A 19,321-nucleotide genomic window follows, 5' to 3' on the forward strand; every position below is an offset into this window, starting at 1 on the left:
CCCCAGCCGGTTCGATTGGTCCCTGTCAGTAAAGCCCGCCCCCGCCCTACTCTATTGGTCCCCAACTTAGTCCTGCTGGGCTTCGAGGACACACAGACTCCGCCCCCGCCCCAACTACCCGAGACCCTGCCTTTCTCACCCCAAGCACAGAGCCCGAGGTCCCCTCAGATCCTCACAGCCCCCAACGACGCCCCACAGATGTCTCAAAGGAACCCTCTCCTCACAATCCCAGACTCCCCCAGACTTAAGCACAGATCTCCGCAGATCCTACCCAGACACTCGCTCACAAAGATCCCGCAACACACACCCCACTTTTCAGAAGTAAACCCTCTGGGCTCGCCCCCTCGAGGCCCAGTGCAATCCCCTCAGGAGACCTCACCCACCGGGGAGGTGACCAGACCGCCTTTGCCACGGAGACTACTAGGCGTTCCGGTTGCCCTGGTGACCGGCGCCTACTCTCCTGGCCCGGGTTCCGGAGGCTTCAGTCAAGACCCTCCCTCATCGGCCCTAGACCCCTTGTCCCTACCCACTTTCCCAGGTCATGCCAGAGCTCCTTTGCGAAGTTCTGCAGATATCCAAGTCCCCTCCCCAGGTAGCAGACTTTCAGGCAAGGCATTTCAACACTCAGCACCTGCAGCTGGGGCACATCCAAAACCAAGAGCCTTCCCTCCCTGAGGATCAACACCTGCCATCCTAAGTCAAGGTCTTGACCTAAGGACTTGTAACAACCAAGCCAAAGCCCAGAGGTAGGTAGTTTCTCCAACGGCCCTTCCCCTCTTCCCCCTAAGACCTCTGTCTTTCTCCCACCCCTCAGTCCCTTCACATTCTGTAGTGTAGTAGTAGTAGTAGTAGTAGTTGTTGTTGTTGTTTGAGACAGAGTCTCGCTCTGTCCCCCAGGCTGGAGTGCAGTGGTGCGATCTGGGCTCACTGCAACCTCCGCCTCCCAGGTTCAAGTGATTTGCTTGCTTCAACCTACAGGCGCCTGCCACCATGCCCAGCTAACTTTTGTATTTTTAGTAGAGACTGGGTTTCACCATGTTGGCCAGGCTGGTCTCGAACTCCTGACCTCAAGTGATCCACCCGCCTTGGCCTCCCAAATTCTGGGATTACTGGCATGAGCCACCAAGCCTGGCCCACATTCTGTACTTTTCATCCTTACTCTCCTCCTCCACCCAATTTCCTCCTCCCCTTCTCTTTCCCCTGCCTCACCTCCCATCTTCTGGTTCTCCACCCTTAGGCCCCTTTTCTCTCTAGCTGACTCTGGTCATCTTCCTCCCTGTAATCCTACCTCTGCCCCTAATTCCCTTTCCAAACGTCCCCTTCAAAAAGGCTCTGATGAGTTTAAGGAGTGATATATCTAGCGTCTCTGGAACATGGGGGGAAAGTAGGGAGCACGGAAAGTTAAGGCAGGAATCCTCAGGCTGTGTTGAAAATGATGACAGGCCTTGAATGCCAGGGCCAAGAAATTTGGACTTAATCCTTTAGACTGAGTCATGGAATGTTTTTAAGCCACAAAGTGCCAGTGTTGGGTTTGCACTTTAGAAAGATCCTGATTGGGTCGGGAAGGAGGACTCCATCCTTGCAGGATAAATTAGGTATATCCACCTCCCCACAGTATCCTAGATTCACCCCAGAACAACATCTGTTTATTTGTATTGCCATTGTTGGTTAATCGGTCTCTCTCCCAGACTCAACTCAATCTAGAGCTTAGCACAGCGGCTCAGTAAAAGCATCAGATTAGGCTCGTTGTAAAAGTATAAGTTACATAAATCCATGAGAGAATGGATGAATGGATTAAAATGCTGTGGATGGAAGTAGAGGGGCAAAGTTTATTACACAAAGGCTGAAGATGATGAGAACTTGAATAAAATTGGAAGGGAGAGGACAGAATGCATTTGGGGAATATTTAGAAGATAGGAAATACAGTTATTGGTGCCTGTTTGAAGATGGAGTCTAAGGGAAAAGGAGAAGACTAGGATAATTCCCAAAGTTCAGTTTTGCTGCCTGTGGAAACACTCAGTTAGAAATGACCAGCAGGAGCCAAGCACGGTGGCTAACTCCTGTAATCTCAGCACTTTGGGAGGCCAAGTGGGGCAGATCACCTGAGGTCAGGAGTTCAAGACCAGCCTGACCAACACGGTGAAACCCCGTCTCTACTAAAAATACAAAAATTAGCCGGGCATGGTGGCACACGTCTGTAATTCCAGCTACTTGGGAGGCTGAGGCAGGAGAATCACTTGAACCTGGGAGGTGGAGGTTGCAGTGAACCGAGATTGTGCCACTGCACTCCAGTCTGGGCAAGAGAGCGAGACTCCATCACAAAAAGAGAAGAGAAGAGAAGGCCAGCAGGCAAGTGGGTATGAGTGTGAAGTACAGAGGATGAAAAAGTCTGAGCTAGAAATATGAATTTAGGAGTCATTGGTACACAACTGGAAGTAGTTAAAGCTTTGAACATGAATGACATCATTAAGGGAGGAGGATGTGTGTGGTGCCTAGACAAAACCAGGCTGCGTGCAGTGTCTTGCCTTATGTGACATAGCATTCCCCTGCACTCTCAGGAGCCAACCCCAACTTTGGCTTGGTATTGCCAGTCTCTAGAACTCTATGGTCTGACCTCCAGGGTTTTAAGATATGCCAAGGACCCTGCTCTTGGACTGCCCCAGTGGTGTTGTTCAGACTCCCTCCTGGGACATGGTTCTCTGCTACCATCTACTGATGGGATTCTAACTACTTCAGTCTTTCAGTCTTTAAGTTCCAGCTCCCTAACAAGCCACAGCAGCATGCCATATGAGGTCTGGACACATGGGTGAACCTTTTGGCATCACACTCTAGGACCCAGAGTTCATGTTGTTTCCCTCTTATATCTCAGCTGCACTGATAACCTTATCCAAATTCCATAATGCACTGCAAACCCTGCGCTCTGCCCTGACTTGCAGGCCCTCTATTTCCAACCTAATGAAGCCTGTACCCTGTTCTACCACTAGATGGAAGCAGATCAGATCATAGAAGAGCCTCATACCACCATGGATGTAGAGGAGCACCCCCCTTCAGAGGACCCCTCTGCTGAGGACTTACAGGAGAACCGTATCTCTGAAAGCTTCTTGGAGCCTTCCACCTCTGCGACCCCGTTAGAGCCCCATACCTCTGAATCCCCTTTGGTGCCATCCCCTTCCCAGATCCCCTTAGAGGCCCATTCCCCTGAAACCCATCAGGAGCCTTCCATCTCTGAGACTCCTTCAGAGACTCCCACCTATGAGGCTTCATTGGATAGTCCCATCTCAGTGGTGCCAGAGAAACACCTTACTCTTCCTCCCCAATCACGAGACTATGTCTGTCTGTCTTCTTCTGATACTCTGAAGGAAGACCTCTCCTCTGAGTCTTCTTCCAATGAGGTCCCACGGACAAGGAGGTCTACCCATCTCTCTGAATCTGAGAGCCTTCCAGAACACTCTCTTTCAGGCCCTTCAGCCCAGGTCCAAGTGGACACATCCGAAAAGCAGGAGGAAGAAGCAGGAGAGGTTGAAAAGGGAGTAGATGCCAGTGACAGCACTGCTCACACAGCCCAACCTGGACACCAACTAGGCAAGAAGAAGAAGAAGAAAGGAGTTAGCTGTAATTGCACCTGTCCTCTCCCCTGTCCTGTTCTCACTGCTATTCACTGTCCTTGACTTGCCCCAGGAGGAGGAGACTGGGTTACTCTTGGACATGGCCCCTTCTCTTAGTTTTAAGGCCTTCTCACTTCCCCCTGGTTACTCATCCCCTCCCATCCTAGGTAACACAGCCTGCCCAGTGTTCCCTGCTAGGCAGACAGAGCTGGTGGAAGTGGCTAAGGCAATGCATAGAGAGGAGTTTGGTGCTCAGGTGAACAATCTTTTCCAGTGGGAGAAGGATACAGCCCTGAATGCCATCCAGACAGGTGAGCCCATGTGGCCTTTCAGAGGCCTGTGACAGGCCCATGGGCATCCTCTAATCCAAAAGATCTGGGAACCTGAACATTCAGCAGAGAGCTTCCCCTTTTCGAAATGGCTATACCACCTGCCTGGAAAAGGAGCAGGCAAGTGGGCCAAGGAATACAAGAGTGGATGCAGACAGAAAGTGGGGAGATTCATATAAAGCCCAGGTAGAGACGGGTAGCTGAACTAACATTATTAAAAACAGAAGGGTCATGGCCAACCCCAGCTATAGGGCCCAGAGAGCCTACAGACCCTAAAGCAGAGATGGCCCAGGACCCTGGACAGTCCCCAGGAGACTTGCTGTTCTGACATGACAAAGATCTTAGTCCCTTTGGTGGAACTCCACTAAAAGGCTGTCACCCCTGCATGCCAGGCCCATGCTGGGTACCCAAAAGCTTTGAGTTCTGTTACCAAAGGGGAGACCTGTGTCCTCTGGCCCTGCTGATTCCAAGCCTCAGCCTACGATTAGCACTCTTGACAGTCCTGTTAGTGGCATGCTGCGTACAGATGAACTTGTAAAAACATGCCATCCTGTGCATGAGCATGTCTACCTGTGTTATGGAAATTCATATCTATAGGGATTACCTTCAGTAAGAGGGCCACCCTGACCTGCTATAAGGATTCTGGTCTTTCTAGACTGAATTCAATAGACGTTATGACATTTATTTTGGTCCTTCATACTTCCTTTCCCTTTATGATGGGAATAGAGCTATGATGGCAGGCCTAAAACATAAAGACAACCAGGTAATTCTAAATGCATATCCCTCCTCCATGAAATTTACTTTTGTCTTTCCCATGCAGGGACCCTCCACCTCCCCACCCTTGCCTTCCCACCCCACCGCCAACTTTGTTTGCTTATATTAACATATTCGGTTACTCTTATTTTCTTGCAAATTCTGGCTGGCAAGGTGGCTCACATCTGTAATCCCAAAACTTTGGGAGGCTGAGGCAAGAGGATCACTTAATTGCCCAGGAGTTAGAGACCAGCCAGGACAAGACAGTGAGACCCTATCTCTACAGAAATAAAATAATCCAGACATAGTGGTGCACACCTGTAGCCCCAGCTACTTAGTAGGCTGAGGTGGGCAGATTACTTGAGCCTAGAAGGTCAAGGCTGCAGTGAGCCGTGATTGTGCCAGTGTATTCCAGCCTGCGTGACAGAATGTCTCAAAAAAAAAAAAAAATCCAGGATGTGTTCAGTCCTCTTATTCCCCTTCTCAGAACCTCCTGTCTACTCCCCACTCCTCAAGGCCACTGTATTTCTTTTTCTTCTTCAAATTGAACTTCATCTTCCTGTTTAAACAGGAAGTTTTATAAAGAAATTCGTGTCATTCAACCCTGAACAATTATATTTGAGGTCCCCTCCTAATAGTGGGGATTTGAGTCCTGGGTAGTCCATAACAGTATATGTGAAGTGTACAGAAATATCAAGTGTAACCTTTGTTTTTATTCATTCAACAAACATTTATTGAGCACCAACTATGTGCCAGGCATTGAGCTAACTATGGAAGTGGTAATGCTGGTGGGGGTTCAAAGACAAAATACTTGGCACTCTAATGAGAGATACCAATAAGTACAAGGACAATTATAATTCACTCTAATAATTGCTATAATCAAGGTTATCCTAGACTGCTGCATGAGCAGAAAAAAAGGGGCATCTTATCTGGAGTGCTTGAGGAATAGTAAGCCTTGGAAGGAATGACTTCTCAGCTGATATCTGTAAGATGAGTCAGAAGAGGTGGCCAAGTAAAGAGTGCTGTAAGATGAGACATGACAGGGCAAGGCACAGCAAGAATCTATAGCAATGCACTATGCCTGATGCATAGAGTGGTGAGGAGAAGAGCCAGCTCTGCTCTAGAAGGGCAGAATTGTGCAGAAATTTCTGTGCCAAGCTAAAAGCTAGAATCATATCCTGAGGGCAACTGAGAGTCACTAGAAGGTTTTAAGTAGGACAATAACATGAACGGATTTCTGTTTCTGCAAGATCACTCTGGCAATAGGATAGACCGGAGAAAGACAAGACTGGAGTTATGAGGCTAAGAGAGGAGGTATGGAAAGGCAAGTGACTATATTGTGAGGCACTGGTCATAACCAGGAAAGAAGTAGATGGGCTTAGGTGGAGAGAAGTGGACAGGTTCAAGAAATGCTAACAGGCCGAGCGCAGCGGCTAACACCTGTAATCCCAGCACTTTGGGAGGCCAAGGTGGGTGGATCACCTGAGGCTAGGAGTTCAAGACCAGCCTGGACAACATGGTGAAACCCCGTCTCTACTAAAAATACAAAAAATTAGCCGGGTGTGGTGGCGGGCACCTGTAATCCCAGCTACTTGGGAGGCTGAGGCAGGAGAATTGCTTGAACCCAGGAGGCGGAGGTTGCAGTGAGCCGAGGTTGCACCACTGCACTCCAGCCTAGGCAACAGAGCGAGACTCTGTCAAAAAAGAAAGAAAAGAAAAAAGAAAAGAGAAGAGAAGAGAAAAGAAAAGAAAGGAAAAGAAAAGAAAAGCTAACAAAGTGAAACTGACCATTGGGACAGTGGATGTATAGGGTACGAGAGAGGGAAATGCCTGGAATGCCACCTAAGTTTTTAGCATAAGTAAGTGGTAGGATGATGGTGCCATTAACTGAATGCCTAGAAAAGGGTAGATGCTTGGTAGGCATGTGTTGGATGAACAGAGGACAAAGGATGAGAGCCAGGTTTGGAGGGAATAATTGGGCATAAGACATTTGAAGTGTTTATGAAACATGCTGGCCCAAGAGTCTAGTAGACAGCTGGCTATATGGGTCTGAAGCTCAGGAGAGAGGGCTAGGCTGGAGACATTGTTCCTGTAAAGACAGCCGTGTGTTTTATGGAGACATACTATGCATAAAGAGATGTCATCATGCAAATGTGATTATGTGATTGTGGAACTGGACTGTGTTAGACAGAATCAAAATGGCATCCCAAATAATGTCTCCTCCCCCACCAGGCCTTGTCCACCCACAACAGGAAAGGAGTTTGGAATCAGGACAGAGAGTAGAGGGTCCCACTGGAATCCACAGCCACCTTCCAATTGTCCCACTTTAGGAGCACTAACACTTGTAACAGAATCTGAAGTATAGTTGCCAGTCTCCCTGTTCAAACGCCAGTCTTCTTCATCTGAATGCTGGGCACTGATTCCTACACTAGTGCTTGGACTTGACTTCCCCCCGGCCCTCCGAGCAGGCCTTGATCTCTGGGCCTCACCTCCTGCTTTTTTAATGTATCCTGCTACTCCAGACAGAATTCAGAACTCCTCTAGTGGAATCCTGGCTCCCGCCCACCTGCATTGTGACTGCCTATACCCTGCTCTCTCAACAAAGGCTCCCTGGTGTAAGGGGACACTGGCACTACAGGCAATCAGCATCAAGACAGAAGCAGCAAAGCCAAAAGCCTAGGCCGGGTGCGGTGGCTCATGCCTGTAATCCCAGCACTTTGGGAGGCCGAGATGGGCGGATCACAAGGTCAGGAGATCAAGATCATCCCGGTGAACATGGTGAAACCCCGTCTCTACCAAAAATACAAAAAATTAGCCGGGCAAGGTGGCGCACGCCTGTAGTCCCAGCTACTCGGGAGGCTGAGGCAGGAGAATGGTGTGAACCCGGGAGGCGGAGCTTGCAGTGAGCAGAGATCGCGCCATTGCATTCCAGCCTGGGCGACAGAGCGAGACTCCGTCTCAAAAAAAAAAAAAAAAAAAAAAAAAAATGCCAAAAGCCACATCTAGACAGGCTTTAGATCCTGACAGACTATGGATAAGACAAGAAAACTTAATCTGAGGCACAGAATTGTGAATTGTGGCCCTGACCACAGTCAAAGACCAGATGATGCCACTCTCCTTATTCATGTTATGGAACCTCAGGGTTATGCCTGAATACTGGCTCTCTCTTCCTCTTGAAGGAATGAGCTCAATTGTTTAATCAGGCAATCTACGTTCTCTCAGCAACCATTTTGTGCCATGCCTTGTGCTAGAATGAGAGATACGGGTGAAAAGACAGCTCCCTTGAAGAACTCATCGACTAATAGGAATACAAGGGAATGATCTATTGTAATGTACTGTACTGAGACAGGAGTAGCACAAGGAGCTATGGATGGCAATAGGATGGGCCCAGACAGACAGGGGAAGTCAGGGACACCTTTTTGGTGGAGGTGACATTTCATTTGAGCCTTTAATTGGGACTAAGAATCCTACACCTGGAGGTCCCACTCCATGGGGCCTCATACAGGATTCTTGGCTAGAAGTTGGGGTACTCTCAGTTCTCATGGAGAATGAGAAAATCTGAATTGGAGGTGCCATCTGGTTATCCTCCCTCAGTTGCACAGCACCACCCTCACCTCGAGACTAGTCACGAAGCCAGGGATTCAGACCTCACTGCTGAACACCAGCTCTTGAGGGTTGTGACCTCTTGCTGGTGCCTACTCTCAGGGACACTTCTTAGCCTCACTTTCCTTTCCACGCCTCTTTGCTTAGCCTCACAATGTATAATTTTTGGTCTTCACCGCTCATGACTGCTACCTACCCCTTTCTCCTGACCCTTGAAGAACCTTTGGCAGCCCTTCTTAGGTACATAGAGAGCATTGGTACAATAGCACCAGGAACACAGAGGGAGGTATTAAGGTACCAACCTGGAGACGTGAGAGGAAGCCCTCCTCCTACCTTCCAGCACCAGAGCTATCCAACCTCCTCCTCCTCTTCAGGACCTTCAATAACTATGCTCCTTAGGAGCCAATCCCATTGTCTGTACATCTGGCCAATCATCTTCCCTTTCCCTCACCTTAGACACTTCAAGAAAACAAAGCAAAGTTGGGCTTTAGTGGGATGAGGAGAGGAGATGGGAATCCCTGTGGTCACAGAGAACTCAGTGAGATTCATGTTCATCCTTAAACAAAATTTCATCTATAATCTTCCTGCTCAGAAACCAAAGACTCTCTTGAGTCATCTCTGGCAGGCTGACAGAGATGGAGTGGATCCTGGGTAGGAAGAGAACTGAAGACACTTGTAGGGTAATGAGAAAACCCTGAGGAAAAAGAAAATCTAAGGGGTAGAGGTGAGGACTTCCAGGTGGAGATAAAGATACCTGGGGGTGGGGAGAGGTAAGTTCCCCCCACCCCTTCACCTCCATCAAGGGATAGGTAAGAACACTTCGGGGGAGCTTAGAATTTTTTTACTTCTCACTTTTCCTTTTTAATCCTGCACACCTAGGTCTCTACATTGGCTGGCGCTGCCCCCATTACCTATGGGACTGTTTCCGGATTAGGGATGAGTCCAGATGCTTTTGTGGACATTTGTTTAGAGAGCACCGGATCATCTCAGGTAGGGGAGAACTGACCAGCCCCTCTTGAGTGTGGAGGAATAACTGTACTCTGTCATGTCTTGGGAAGTATGAGAGAGAGCATGTGGCCGGGTGCGGTGGCTCACCCCTGTAATCCCAGCACTTTGGGAGGCGGAGGCGGGTGGATCAAAGGTCAGGAGATCGAGACCATCCTGGCTAACACAGTGAAACACTGTCTCTACTAAAAAATAAATAAATACAAAAAATTAGCCGGGCATGGTGGCACGCACCTGTAGTCCCAGCTACTCAGGAGGCTGAGGCAGGAGAGTCACTTGAAGCCGGGAGGTGGAAGTTGCAGTGAACTGAGATCATGCCACTGCACTCCAACCTGGGTGACACAGCAAAACTCCATCTCAAAAAAAAAAAAAGCATGTCTGCATGCATAGGGGGTGGTGGGGATGGAGGATGGGGTTGGCATGAGAAGGCAAGGTCCTATCAGATTAACCCTACCATCCATCCCCAATCCCAGACATATCGGTGCCCTGCAAGGTAAGCCAGTGCCGCTGCTTCATGTTCTGCTTTATCCCATCACGCCCAGAGGAGGTGGGTGAGTTCTGGCTCAAGAGACGGGCCACCTTTGACCCCAAGGCCTGGAGGGCCCTATGTCGCTGCAAACACAGCCACGAAGAACATGCAGCCACTGGGCCCCATCCCTGCAGGCATCATGGTAACTTCTAGGGCAAGAGGCGTATTGGGAGCAGGGTAGGTGGGGATAGGATGCAGTCTGGGGATGATGACGGGGAGCGGGTATGACGGCCTTGGGCATGCAGTCACTGAGGAAGAAATGAGAATGTGGTCAGCTCCTGGGAATACCATCATTTCCTAAACTCTTCTTGGCTGCACTTTCGCCCCAGGCTGTTGCTGCGGCTGTTTTGAGTCTAATTTCCTCTGTGCGGCCTGTGACCGGCGCTGGGAGGAACACAAGACTTTCTTTGAGACCCAGAAGACCCGGCGACGAGGAGGGAGGCCTCACGGTGAGGCAGAAACCTGGGACAGGGGGCCATTCCAGGGTCTGTAGTCAGAAGACCAGGCAGGAAGGCACTCCCATCCTCAACCATCCCCTCCAGGACTAGTGCACTCCCTCAGCCCACCTCCCCACCACCCACCCACCTGCATCCCACATCTGCACTGGTTTTCACCCCAGGAGCAGACTATGTACCTTTTGCAGAGATGCCTGTGCTCCGAGAAGCCATCCTCAGCAACTCTGACTTCGAGGCCCTGCAGATACAGGGGCACTCTGGCCTTCCCAGCTCCCACCCTAGTCCCCTGGGGCTCCCTGGTTCACACAGTCTCCAGCCTGGCCTCCCTTCTGACCCCCATACCTGACCCTTTCACTTCTGCTCTTCCCTCCTCCAGGGACAGACACTGTCAGCAACTGGCACAGGCCTTTGTGAGTCTGGCCCAGATCAGCAATAAAAGAGGAGTCATTGGAACCTGACTTGGCTCTATATGGGGCAGGTAGATCCCAGCCCAGGGAGAGACTGCCTAATAACTTACAGTTGACACCTATTAGGCACAGGAGAAAGCCTGGATCTGGCCATCTGCCTCCATCACACCCACATTCAAGCTGCCTGCTTGAAGGAAAGTGGCTTCAAGGAAGCCAAGAAGGGAGGAAGTTTCAAGAAGGATAGAGTGGGAAGTGATGTCAGATGCAGTTGGGGCATCCATAAGATAAAGACTGAAAAGTGTCCATTGGGTTTTGCAATTAGAAGATCTTTGGGAACATCGGAGAGTGCAGTTTCACACTGGTGCAGTGGAGGCAGGAGTCAAACAGCAGTGAGTTTCAAGGAGTCTCTTAAAGAAGCTTGGATGAAAAGTACAAAAGAAAAGTCAGACAATATCCAGAGGGAGTTGTGGAGTCAAGGAAGCACTTTTGTAGGAAGGAAAAGGGAAAGAGGCCAGTAGACTAAAGGACTTGAAGGACCCAGAAGAGAGAGAAGAGACGCCTGGTGAGACAAGATCCCAGAGATGGAGGAAAGGGATAAGGTCAAAGCAGAGGTGAAGGGATTTGCTCTGGACAGGAGAAACACCACTTCCTATGACCAAGAGGAAGGAAGAGGATGGAGCCTTCCTAGAGTTTCAGGGAACAAGAACCTGTGGAAGTTGCCCTCTGATGGCTTCTGTATGCCCTGTGAAGTAGGAGATAAGGCCAATGGCTGCGGTCCAGGGGGAGAGGGATAAGAGTAGGGAGCAGGAGACAAGAAGAGAAAGGGGAAGGTTTGGGAAGGCTAATGTAGGGAACTGGAGAAAATCCTGATCAGTGGGTAGTTCAGGATTCGGGCACAGTTGGAAGTGAGAACCTAGTTAGAGAAGCAGAGAAGCCAAATATTTAATGGGTTGATGATGTGAGGGTGTCAGGGAGGAAGACCAGGAAAACTAAGCAAAAGAAGGTACAAGGATGTGAAGGGAGCATACAGTACCAATAGGGGAAGAAAGTGATGCCAGGAGGCAAATGACAGATTGGAAAAGGGAGCAGTCAAAGGAAGAGAAGTCTCTAACGAGGTACAGTAGCAGACGTAGGGGCAGGGGTTGGAGTACAAGAGACAGTGTTCAGAGGCTGCACAGCATAACATCTTTCAGATGAGGGCAAGTGAAGGTGATAAGTGCTTGAAGTAGAGAAGACTGTGGGCCAAGGATCAAAATCAGTCAGTGTGGGAAGTGACTAGGAAGTCCATAGGTTCTTATGGGAGTAGGAGATTCTAACACTAATGGGTTCTGTGACCCCAGGCAAGTCACTGTCCCTCTTTAGGCTGAGTTTCTCGACCTGTAAAACAGGAATAACCTCTGTGTTGCCTGCTTTCTATGAGAATCAAAGAAATAACTAATTTCAAAATGCTTTGTATCCACCTATCCTCCAGACTGGCTTCCTTCCTCTTCCTAGATCCCAGATCCACTTATCGCTCGCCCTTCTCCAGGGCAACTCTAGGGTCTCCCAGTGTCCCAGAGGCATCACAGAGAACTGCAACCTCTGGGGCCCAGAGAAGAGGCCATTCTACGTTTCCTCACAATTAGGGGGGCCATCTGTTCCTCCATTCCTCCAAGGGAAGGAATGCAATCTGGACTGCTAGGATCCCTGGGGAAAATCACAGAATCAAATGTCTGCCCTTTAGAGGAGAAAGGATTTTCTAACAATAATATAGCTATGCAAAAGAGATTGTACTATCTCTAGAAGCAGAATTCCCCACAGTGGTTATATGCCCCATCATAACCATTCACCTAAAACTAATTCAATTAATAGTCAACAATAGAGTTAAGATTACTATGATAAACTCATTGAAGGAAATAAGCAGCCAATACAAACTATATTTACATAGACTGTAAAAATATGGAAAATTGATTACACATAGGTTAGTATCATATGCAATACATATTACATATTATGAAAAAAAGACAGGAAACACCAAATGTTATTCATTCAACAATTACTGACCACCTATATGTATCAGGCCATGTGTTTAAAAAAAAAAGAAAGAAAAAAAGAAAAACCAAAGAAACAGTGGTAACTTGTCCTATGTGATATCGGACTAAAACCTACCTAGTGTCTGAGAATATTAGTATTTTGTGACCTCACGTTTTTATGTCAAAAATATATATTCCAGCAGTGCAAACCTGACTTATTGAAAACGCCAGGCACCGGCTGGGCGCGGTGGCTCATACCTGTAATCCCAGCACCTTGGGAGGCCGAGGCAGGAGGATCACGAGGTCAGGAGATCGAGACCATCCTGGCTAACACGGTGAAACCCCGTCTCTACTAAAAATACAAAAAATTAGCCGGGCGTGGTGGCGGGCGCCTGTAGTCCCAACTACTCGGGAGGCTGAGGCAGGAGAATGGCATGAACCCGGGAGACGGAGCTTGCAGTGAGCCGAGATCGCGCCACTGCACTCCAGCCTGGGCGACAGAGCGAGACTCCGTCTCAAAAAAAAAAAAAGAAAAAGAAAACATCAGGCACCGAGCTAACTGTATCACACACCTTTTCCGATTAGAAAAGAACAATGAATACATACTCCTTTGCTGATTATAATAGTTGTGCGGCAAAGATAGGACACTCCTATCTCCGCCTGCTCAAAAAAAACAAATGCAAAAACCACAGAATTTTTAACCTATGGAGAGAATGCGTTAACAAGAACATAGAATTAAGGAAGAATTTCCCTTAGATAAGTACATTAAAATCTCCAAAATGCTCAAGGGACTGAAACTGCCCTTGTGGAGAAAATGCTGCGCATCAGCCCCGCCAGTTAAAACAAACAAACAAAAACAAACAAAAAAACACACCTCATCCCCGTTCACCTTTAGCCCCACCCCCGGTGGTTCTTGGAGCCAGTAAGCGCCGGATGCCCTCAGAGCCCCGCCCTCCTCCTGGACAAAGCGGTGAGAGGGTTTAAAACCGCCCTTTCTGCAGCAGGTGACGGAGCCCCGCCCCCTTCTCCCCGCGCACCAATAGGAACCAGACCTGAAGAGGACGAACCAAGAACGAAAAGAACCACCCACTCGGGAGCCGCCACCTAGAAGCCAGGGTTGTGTATCAGATTCAACTAGGAGAAAATCCCACCTCCAGGCTCCATTAATCATTCCAATGGAGTGGAAGTTTCTCTCACAGCGAAACTAGTTAGGGGATCCAATGGAAAAAGAACGTTCACACGGACTAGAAGACGAAGCCAATGGAATGGAAAATTGTCTTCGCGTTGATAGAAGCAGCCAATGAGATGAAAAGAGCCCGCCTCCAAAGTGGCAGAGGCAATGGGGTGAATCGTGCCCAGAGGCGCGCTCCAATGGGGTAGCAGGGCTCGCCCGACCGCCACTACCCCCCTTCCCCGCGCCCGGAGTCCCCACCGACGGCCGGCCGCGGAGCGGAGTGCTGACCGGGGTGAGAGGTTCCCGCGGCTTAGGGAAGATGGCGGCAGCCGTGGTGCTGGCCGCCGGGTTGCGCGCGGCGCGCAAAGCCGTGGCGGCCACGGGGGCGCGCGGGGGGCAGGTGAGAAGTGGCGCCGGAGCGAGTAGGGGGTCCTGCGGGCTCCGAAGCCATCCCGGGCCAGGGACTCCCGAAGGCGCGCAGAGCCGCGCAGAGCTCCTGCCTGTGGCCTCTGCTCCTCCGAGGCACAAGCTCCGGGGCTGTGCGGTGAGGTCGGACTGGTGGCTCCAGAGAACGAGCTAGTGCGATCCCCGCCCTGCGCAGGCCGGGGCGCCGAGGTCGGGACAGGGTCACTGCAGCGGCTGCCGCCTTCTTTCCACTGCCCGCAGCCCAGCTGGCCCGGTGCCCCCTGCAGGAAATGAGCTTTCTCTTCTTGGAGCCAGTGCTCTGCCCTCCTCAGGCTTCTGGCCTCCTAATGAGCACTAGTGTTAACCTCTCTTCTGCACTTGCCAGAAGCGGCTCGGAGGTCAGAGAATTCATTCCGTCCGGTTCTTCCCCAACGTGATGCACTGACGTCAGCCTTCTCTGAATCCCTTACCCGAAGTCCCCTGGGGCTAGGGGAGCAGAGGTCACTTAGCTGAACTCTTACCTCCATTCATTTAAGGGACAAGAGTTAAAATTCACAGAGTCACATGTCACACCCAGATGAGGGGTCAACTAGTGTCAAACAGGGCGATTGCATTAAAACTTAAATAAAACAGGCGAAATAAAACAGGCGACAAGCCTTAAAGATCAGAAAACAACGGAAATAAGTGGAAATGTACTAACAAGGTGAGAGTGGAAAGAGATTCAAGCCATCGCAAGAGATTATGGAAACCACCCCTTTATTTTATATTAGAAGCTGAGAGAAGGAATTTATCGGAGGTAATTCAGTGGTATGGTAAGGTAGGAACTGAGACCAAAATCCCCAGTCTCTCATTCTAGATCCTTTCCCTAAACAGTGCTATATTTTGTAGACACATGAGCAGGAATCAATTGCACTGCTGAATCCTGATAATAATACTGCCTCTTATCTAACCAGGTCCAGCACCTTCTGGCCTTACCCTTTGCTGCTGGTGCTCTGAAATTCAGCAACTTTCCTCCTGGGTGGGAACCATGAATAGGTTATTAAAAGGACGAAATTAACAACTATCAGAGCCCAACTTCTACCAGCTCCCTCCTTTGAATATGGTCAATCCACCTTCAGGTCCGAGGAGCTGCAGGTGTGACTGATGGGAATGAAGTGGCCAAGTCCCAGCAGGCAACTCCTGGGGGAGCAGCCCCAACCATCTTCTCCCGGATCCTGGACAGGAGCCTCCCAGCTGACATTCTCTATGAGGACCAGCAGGTGGGGTGCTCTTAGGACCTATCCCCTTAGGAATGTTGTAGATACCATCCAACCTGTTGAAGTAACGTGGCTTCTGGCCTGTCACTGCCCCCAGTGTCTTGTGTTCCGTGATGTGGCCCCTCAGGCTCCTGTGCACTTCCTGGTCATTCCTAAGAAGCCCATTCCTCGGATTAGCCAGGCTGAAGAAGAAGACCAGCAGGTGGGAAGAACAGGGCCAGGGTTTGGCTGGGAGGAGCCCCTGGGCCCAGCTAGAGGTCTTGCTCCCTATGAATGAAGCCACCTATGTCCCTCCACTCTCTCTATAGCTTCTAGGACACCTACTCCTTGTGGCCAAGAAGACAGCAAAGGCTGAGGGCCTGGGAGATGGATACCGACTTGGTGAGTGACTTTTGGCCCTTGGTCCCTCACCTATGAATTCTCATTCCTACTTCTCAATATGATCTTCATTCTTTGACCTCTGCCATGATCCTGACTCCCTAACCCCAAGCTCAATTTCAGTGATCAACGATGGGAAGCTGGGTGCACAATCTGTGTATCATCTGCACATTCATGTACTTGGGGGCCGGCAGCTCCAGTGGCCTCCAGGTTGAACCTGCCAACTGACTAAAGGACACCAGACTCTGGATGCTTGGATGGAAAGGGAAAAATGGACCCTGTGATGCTAATAAAACTGTTCTCCCTTAATTATGCTCTCCTGTCTTTAATATAAAATTTTATACCACAAAGGGGAAAGAAAACTGATTCAGGGCTATGATGCCCCTTGACTGGTCTGAGAGAAAGACACTGAGGAGGTCCAACCTGTGGTTAAAGATTGCCTGCAGATATGTAAGTCTTCTTGACAAGTGGTCCACCCTAAGTCAAGCTTCTAGAAAAGTAACAGTAGGAGTGAGCCTAAATGAGTAGGAAGAAACTGAAAGCCAATCCTGGCCCTTCTTCAGAGGTCAAACCAGGTTCTAAGGGGGCTTAGGAGGAGGGTGGTCAATATGAGGGTCGTTTGTTAGAGGAGGAGTAATCACACCCAAACAAAAGCGGCTGCCTTTTCACTATTCCATGTCTCACCATTTTGCTCAAGCTAGTTTATTTTCATCCTTAACATTTGTTAAAGACCCCACTCACTTTTCAGAATGAACTAAGAAACTAAGTGGAAGCTACTGTTGCCTCTCAGCAAACACCAACTAGGCTGTAATCTAATGCCATAGCCCTGTGCCTATTTCCAACATATCCCCATAAAGCATCATCTTAGAAAACCGCACGCAAAGACTGTTTGGGCGTGGAGGGCGAGGTCTTAAGCCAGCGGAACCCTAAAACCCTGTCTGAGGCGGAATGCCGCCGGGACCGGAAAGCAGACCTCCCTGACAGCACCAGGCTGAAGACTTCCGCCCCGCAGAGGACTTGCCTCCACCCCCACCTGCAAGTCCGCCCAGCTGTACTTCTGCGCAGGCTCCAGGAGTTGTTTGGTGTCTCTATGGCAACCCAGTAGCTGGAGTCTGAAGATGGAGACTAACGAGTCTACGGAGGGATCGCGGTCGCGGTGAGAGCCGCAGCTCTGGCTGCAGGCATAAGGGGACGAGGAAAGTCAGCGGACTTCCTCTGCTGCGCTTTTGACAGCCATGTCGTGTTTGCTTTCTTTCAGATCTTTAGACATACAGCCCAGCTCCGAAGGACTGGGGCCCACTTCGGAACCGTTTCCTTCTTCAGATGACAGTCCTAGGTCGGCCCTGGCAGCTGCAACTGCAGTCTTCACCACCGCCAAAGCAGCTGCATTATCTACAAAGACCCCAGCGCCCTGTTCTGAGTTCATGGAGTCGTCCTCTGACCCCAGCCTTCTTGGGGAGCCCTGTGCAGGACCCAGCTTTACCCACAATATAGCCCATGGGAGTCTTGGCTTTGAGCCCGTCTATGTTTCCTGTATTGCTCAGGACCCTTGCACTACAACTGACCATAGTTCTAACCCTGGCCCTGTTCCAGGCTGTAGCTCTGGGCTTGTTCTTGGCTCCAGCTCAGGTGCTGGCCATGGCTCTGGCTCTGGCTCTAGTCCTGGCTGTGGCTCTGTCCCTGGCTCTGGCTCTGGTCCTGGTCCTGGCTCTGGTCCTGGTCATGGCTCTGGCTCTCATCCTGGTCCTGCCTCTGGTCCTGGTCCAGACACTGGCCCTGACTCTGAGCTCAGCCCCTGTATTCCTCCACGGTTCAGAAACCTGGTGGCAGATCGGGTCCCTAACTATACCTCCTGGAGTCAGCACTGCCCCTGGGTGCCCCAGAAACAACCACCTTCGGAATTTTTGCAAGTTTTAGAACCAGGTGCCCAAGGACTATGGAAACCCCCAGACATTAAAGGGAAGCCTATGGTTCGCTATGAAACATTCCCACGGGGCCAGTGCCTCCTCTACAACTGGGAGGAAGAGGTATTAAAGTTTTGGCCTGCTCCCTTTTCTTGAAGGCTGCCCTCAGTTTCTTAGGGGAGGCAGTAGTTTACATGAGGGTGGGTACCAGAAGAGATATAGTCATTCAACTTGGGATCCACAGAGAGCCACCAACCACCTGGATCAAGTCCCAAGCATGCAGGATGGCTCTGAGAGTTTTTTCTTCCGACACGGACACCGGGGACTGCGGACTATGCAACTAAAGTCACCCATGCCCCCCAGCACCACCCAGAAAGACTCGTACCAGCCACCAGGAAACGTCTGTTGGCCACTTCGAGGTGTGAAATGTGAGAGAGAGTAGGCCAGAACGAGTCCATTAGTCAGAGGGAAGAAGAAGAAGGAATTTCTGGTGGGGCTGTGGATTGTCCAATGGATATAAGGGCGGAACCCCAAGGTTTTTCTTCCTTTTCTCAAATTAGTTTTTTCTGGGCCTCCTTCTTAACCAGACCCCACCCCGCCCACCCCCTGCCCTCTCACAGGGAAGCGTGAAGCCATGCTGGAGATGCTCCTGCGGCATCAAATCTGGTAAGGGATTGGGTAAAGGGGAAGAGGGAGGGGGAGGAGAAAAATTGGGTGAGAATGGCCTTGACACCCCTCGGGCTGCATAGTAAAGAGGTGCAGGCAGAACAGGAACTCACAAGGAAGCTCTTCGAGGTTGAGTCTGTGACACACCATGACTACCGAATGGAGCTGGCGCAAGCAGGGACTCCTGCCCCAACAAAGGTGAGAACCCACCCCCCATTGCCTGCCACTTGCACAGCTGGGCTCTGACAGGCTGTGGCCAAGTACCAGGCCCAGAGGTTGAGAGAGAGGGCTAAAGGCCAGGAGTTACTCAGTACCCTCCCTCACAGCCTCACGACTACCGCCAGGAGCAGCCTGAGACCTTCTGGATACAGAGGGCACCACAGCTACCGGTGTGTGAGGGTGACTAGGTGTTGGGGGCAGAGCAGGGCAGGAAAGGTAGGGCAGAGTTGTTTTGTTCTGGCTTGGGGAGAGCGGGATCCATCCTCATCCTGGCACTCCTCCAGGGTGTCAGTAACATCAGGACATTGGACACACCATTCCGGAAGAACTGCAGCTTCTCAACACCAGTACCCTTGTCTTTGGGGCAACATTTGCCCTATTAGCCTGAGAATTACCCCTACCAATTGGGAGAAATCTCTTCCCTTCCCTGTCCCGGAGGAAGGCTGGGTGGTGGAGGGGGGAGAATAACTCCTGTCTGAGGGGTGAGGAGGGAAGTGTATGGAATATGGAATCTATTTCTGTCTGCACTAGAGAGGTCGGGAGGAAGTTAATTCTCACTGTACTTGAAAAGGCTTTACATAAAGGGTTCTCTCTCATCCTGAGACTGCTAATTTAGTGATT

The 19,321-nt window shown here is 50.2% G+C and overlaps 3 protein-coding genes across 13 annotated transcripts; all 3 read left to right on the forward strand.

Moving 5' to 3' along the window:
• Window positions 1-53: 53 nt before the first annotated feature.
• Window positions 54-10,732, forward strand: FAM221B (family with sequence similarity 221 member B). 9 transcript variants are annotated; one of them, XM_054501986.2, is made up of 7 exons: window positions 124-746; window positions 2,985-3,612; window positions 3,773-3,916; window positions 9,170-9,280; window positions 9,769-9,966; window positions 10,154-10,273; window positions 10,656-10,732. In XM_054501986.2, the coding sequence occupies exons 2-7, from the start codon at window positions 2,985-2,987 to the stop codon at window positions 10,691-10,693; spliced, it is 1,239 nt and encodes a 412-aa protein (XP_054357961.1). In that variant the 5' UTR covers window positions 124-746; the 3' UTR covers window positions 10,694-10,732. The 9 variants fall into 9 exon arrangements, with proteins under 9 accessions (XP_054357960.1, XP_054357963.1, XP_054357961.1 ...); XM_063650458.1 differs by having other exon boundaries at window positions 9,838-9,966; XM_054501987.2 differs by having other exon boundaries at window positions 2,985-3,582.
• Window positions 10,733-13,802: 3,070 nt separating this feature from the next.
• Window positions 13,803-16,220, forward strand: HINT2 (histidine triad nucleotide binding protein 2). 2 transcript variants are annotated; one of them, XM_063650459.1, is made up of 5 exons: window positions 13,803-14,272; window positions 15,396-15,536; window positions 15,631-15,735; window positions 15,842-15,914; window positions 16,024-16,220. In XM_063650459.1, exons 1-5 carry the CDS (start codon window positions 14,192-14,194, stop codon window positions 16,035-16,037), a joined length of 414 nt encoding a protein of 137 aa, XP_063506529.1. In that variant the 5' UTR covers window positions 13,803-14,191; the 3' UTR covers window positions 16,038-16,220. The 2 variants fall into 2 exon arrangements, with proteins under 2 accessions (XP_063506529.1, XP_054357967.1); XM_054501992.2 differs by having other exon boundaries at window positions 13,810-14,272; window positions 16,035-16,220.
• A 752-nt stretch (window positions 16,221-16,972) lies between these two features.
• On the forward strand, window positions 16,973-19,296 carry SPAG8 (sperm associated antigen 8). Of its 2 annotated transcripts, XM_054502000.1 has the most exons (7): window positions 16,973-17,067; window positions 17,170-17,938; window positions 18,060-18,234; window positions 18,436-18,481; window positions 18,565-18,679; window positions 18,808-18,870; window positions 18,985-19,296. In XM_054502000.1, exons 1-7 carry the CDS (start codon window positions 17,030-17,032, stop codon window positions 19,081-19,083), a joined length of 1,305 nt encoding a protein of 434 aa, XP_054357975.1. In that variant the 5' UTR covers window positions 16,973-17,029; the 3' UTR covers window positions 19,084-19,296. The 2 variants fall into 2 exon arrangements, with proteins under 2 accessions (XP_054357975.1, XP_054357976.1); XM_054502001.1 differs by lacking the exon at window positions 18,808-18,870.
• The last annotated feature ends 25 nt before the right edge of the window (window positions 19,297-19,321 follow it).

Source organism: Pongo pygmaeus, chromosome 13 (assembly GCF_028885625.2).
Source record: "Pongo pygmaeus isolate AG05252 chromosome 13, NHGRI_mPonPyg2-v2.0_pri, whole genome shotgun sequence".
Lineage (NCBI taxonomy): Eukaryota > Metazoa > Chordata > Mammalia > Primates > Hominidae > Pongo > Pongo pygmaeus.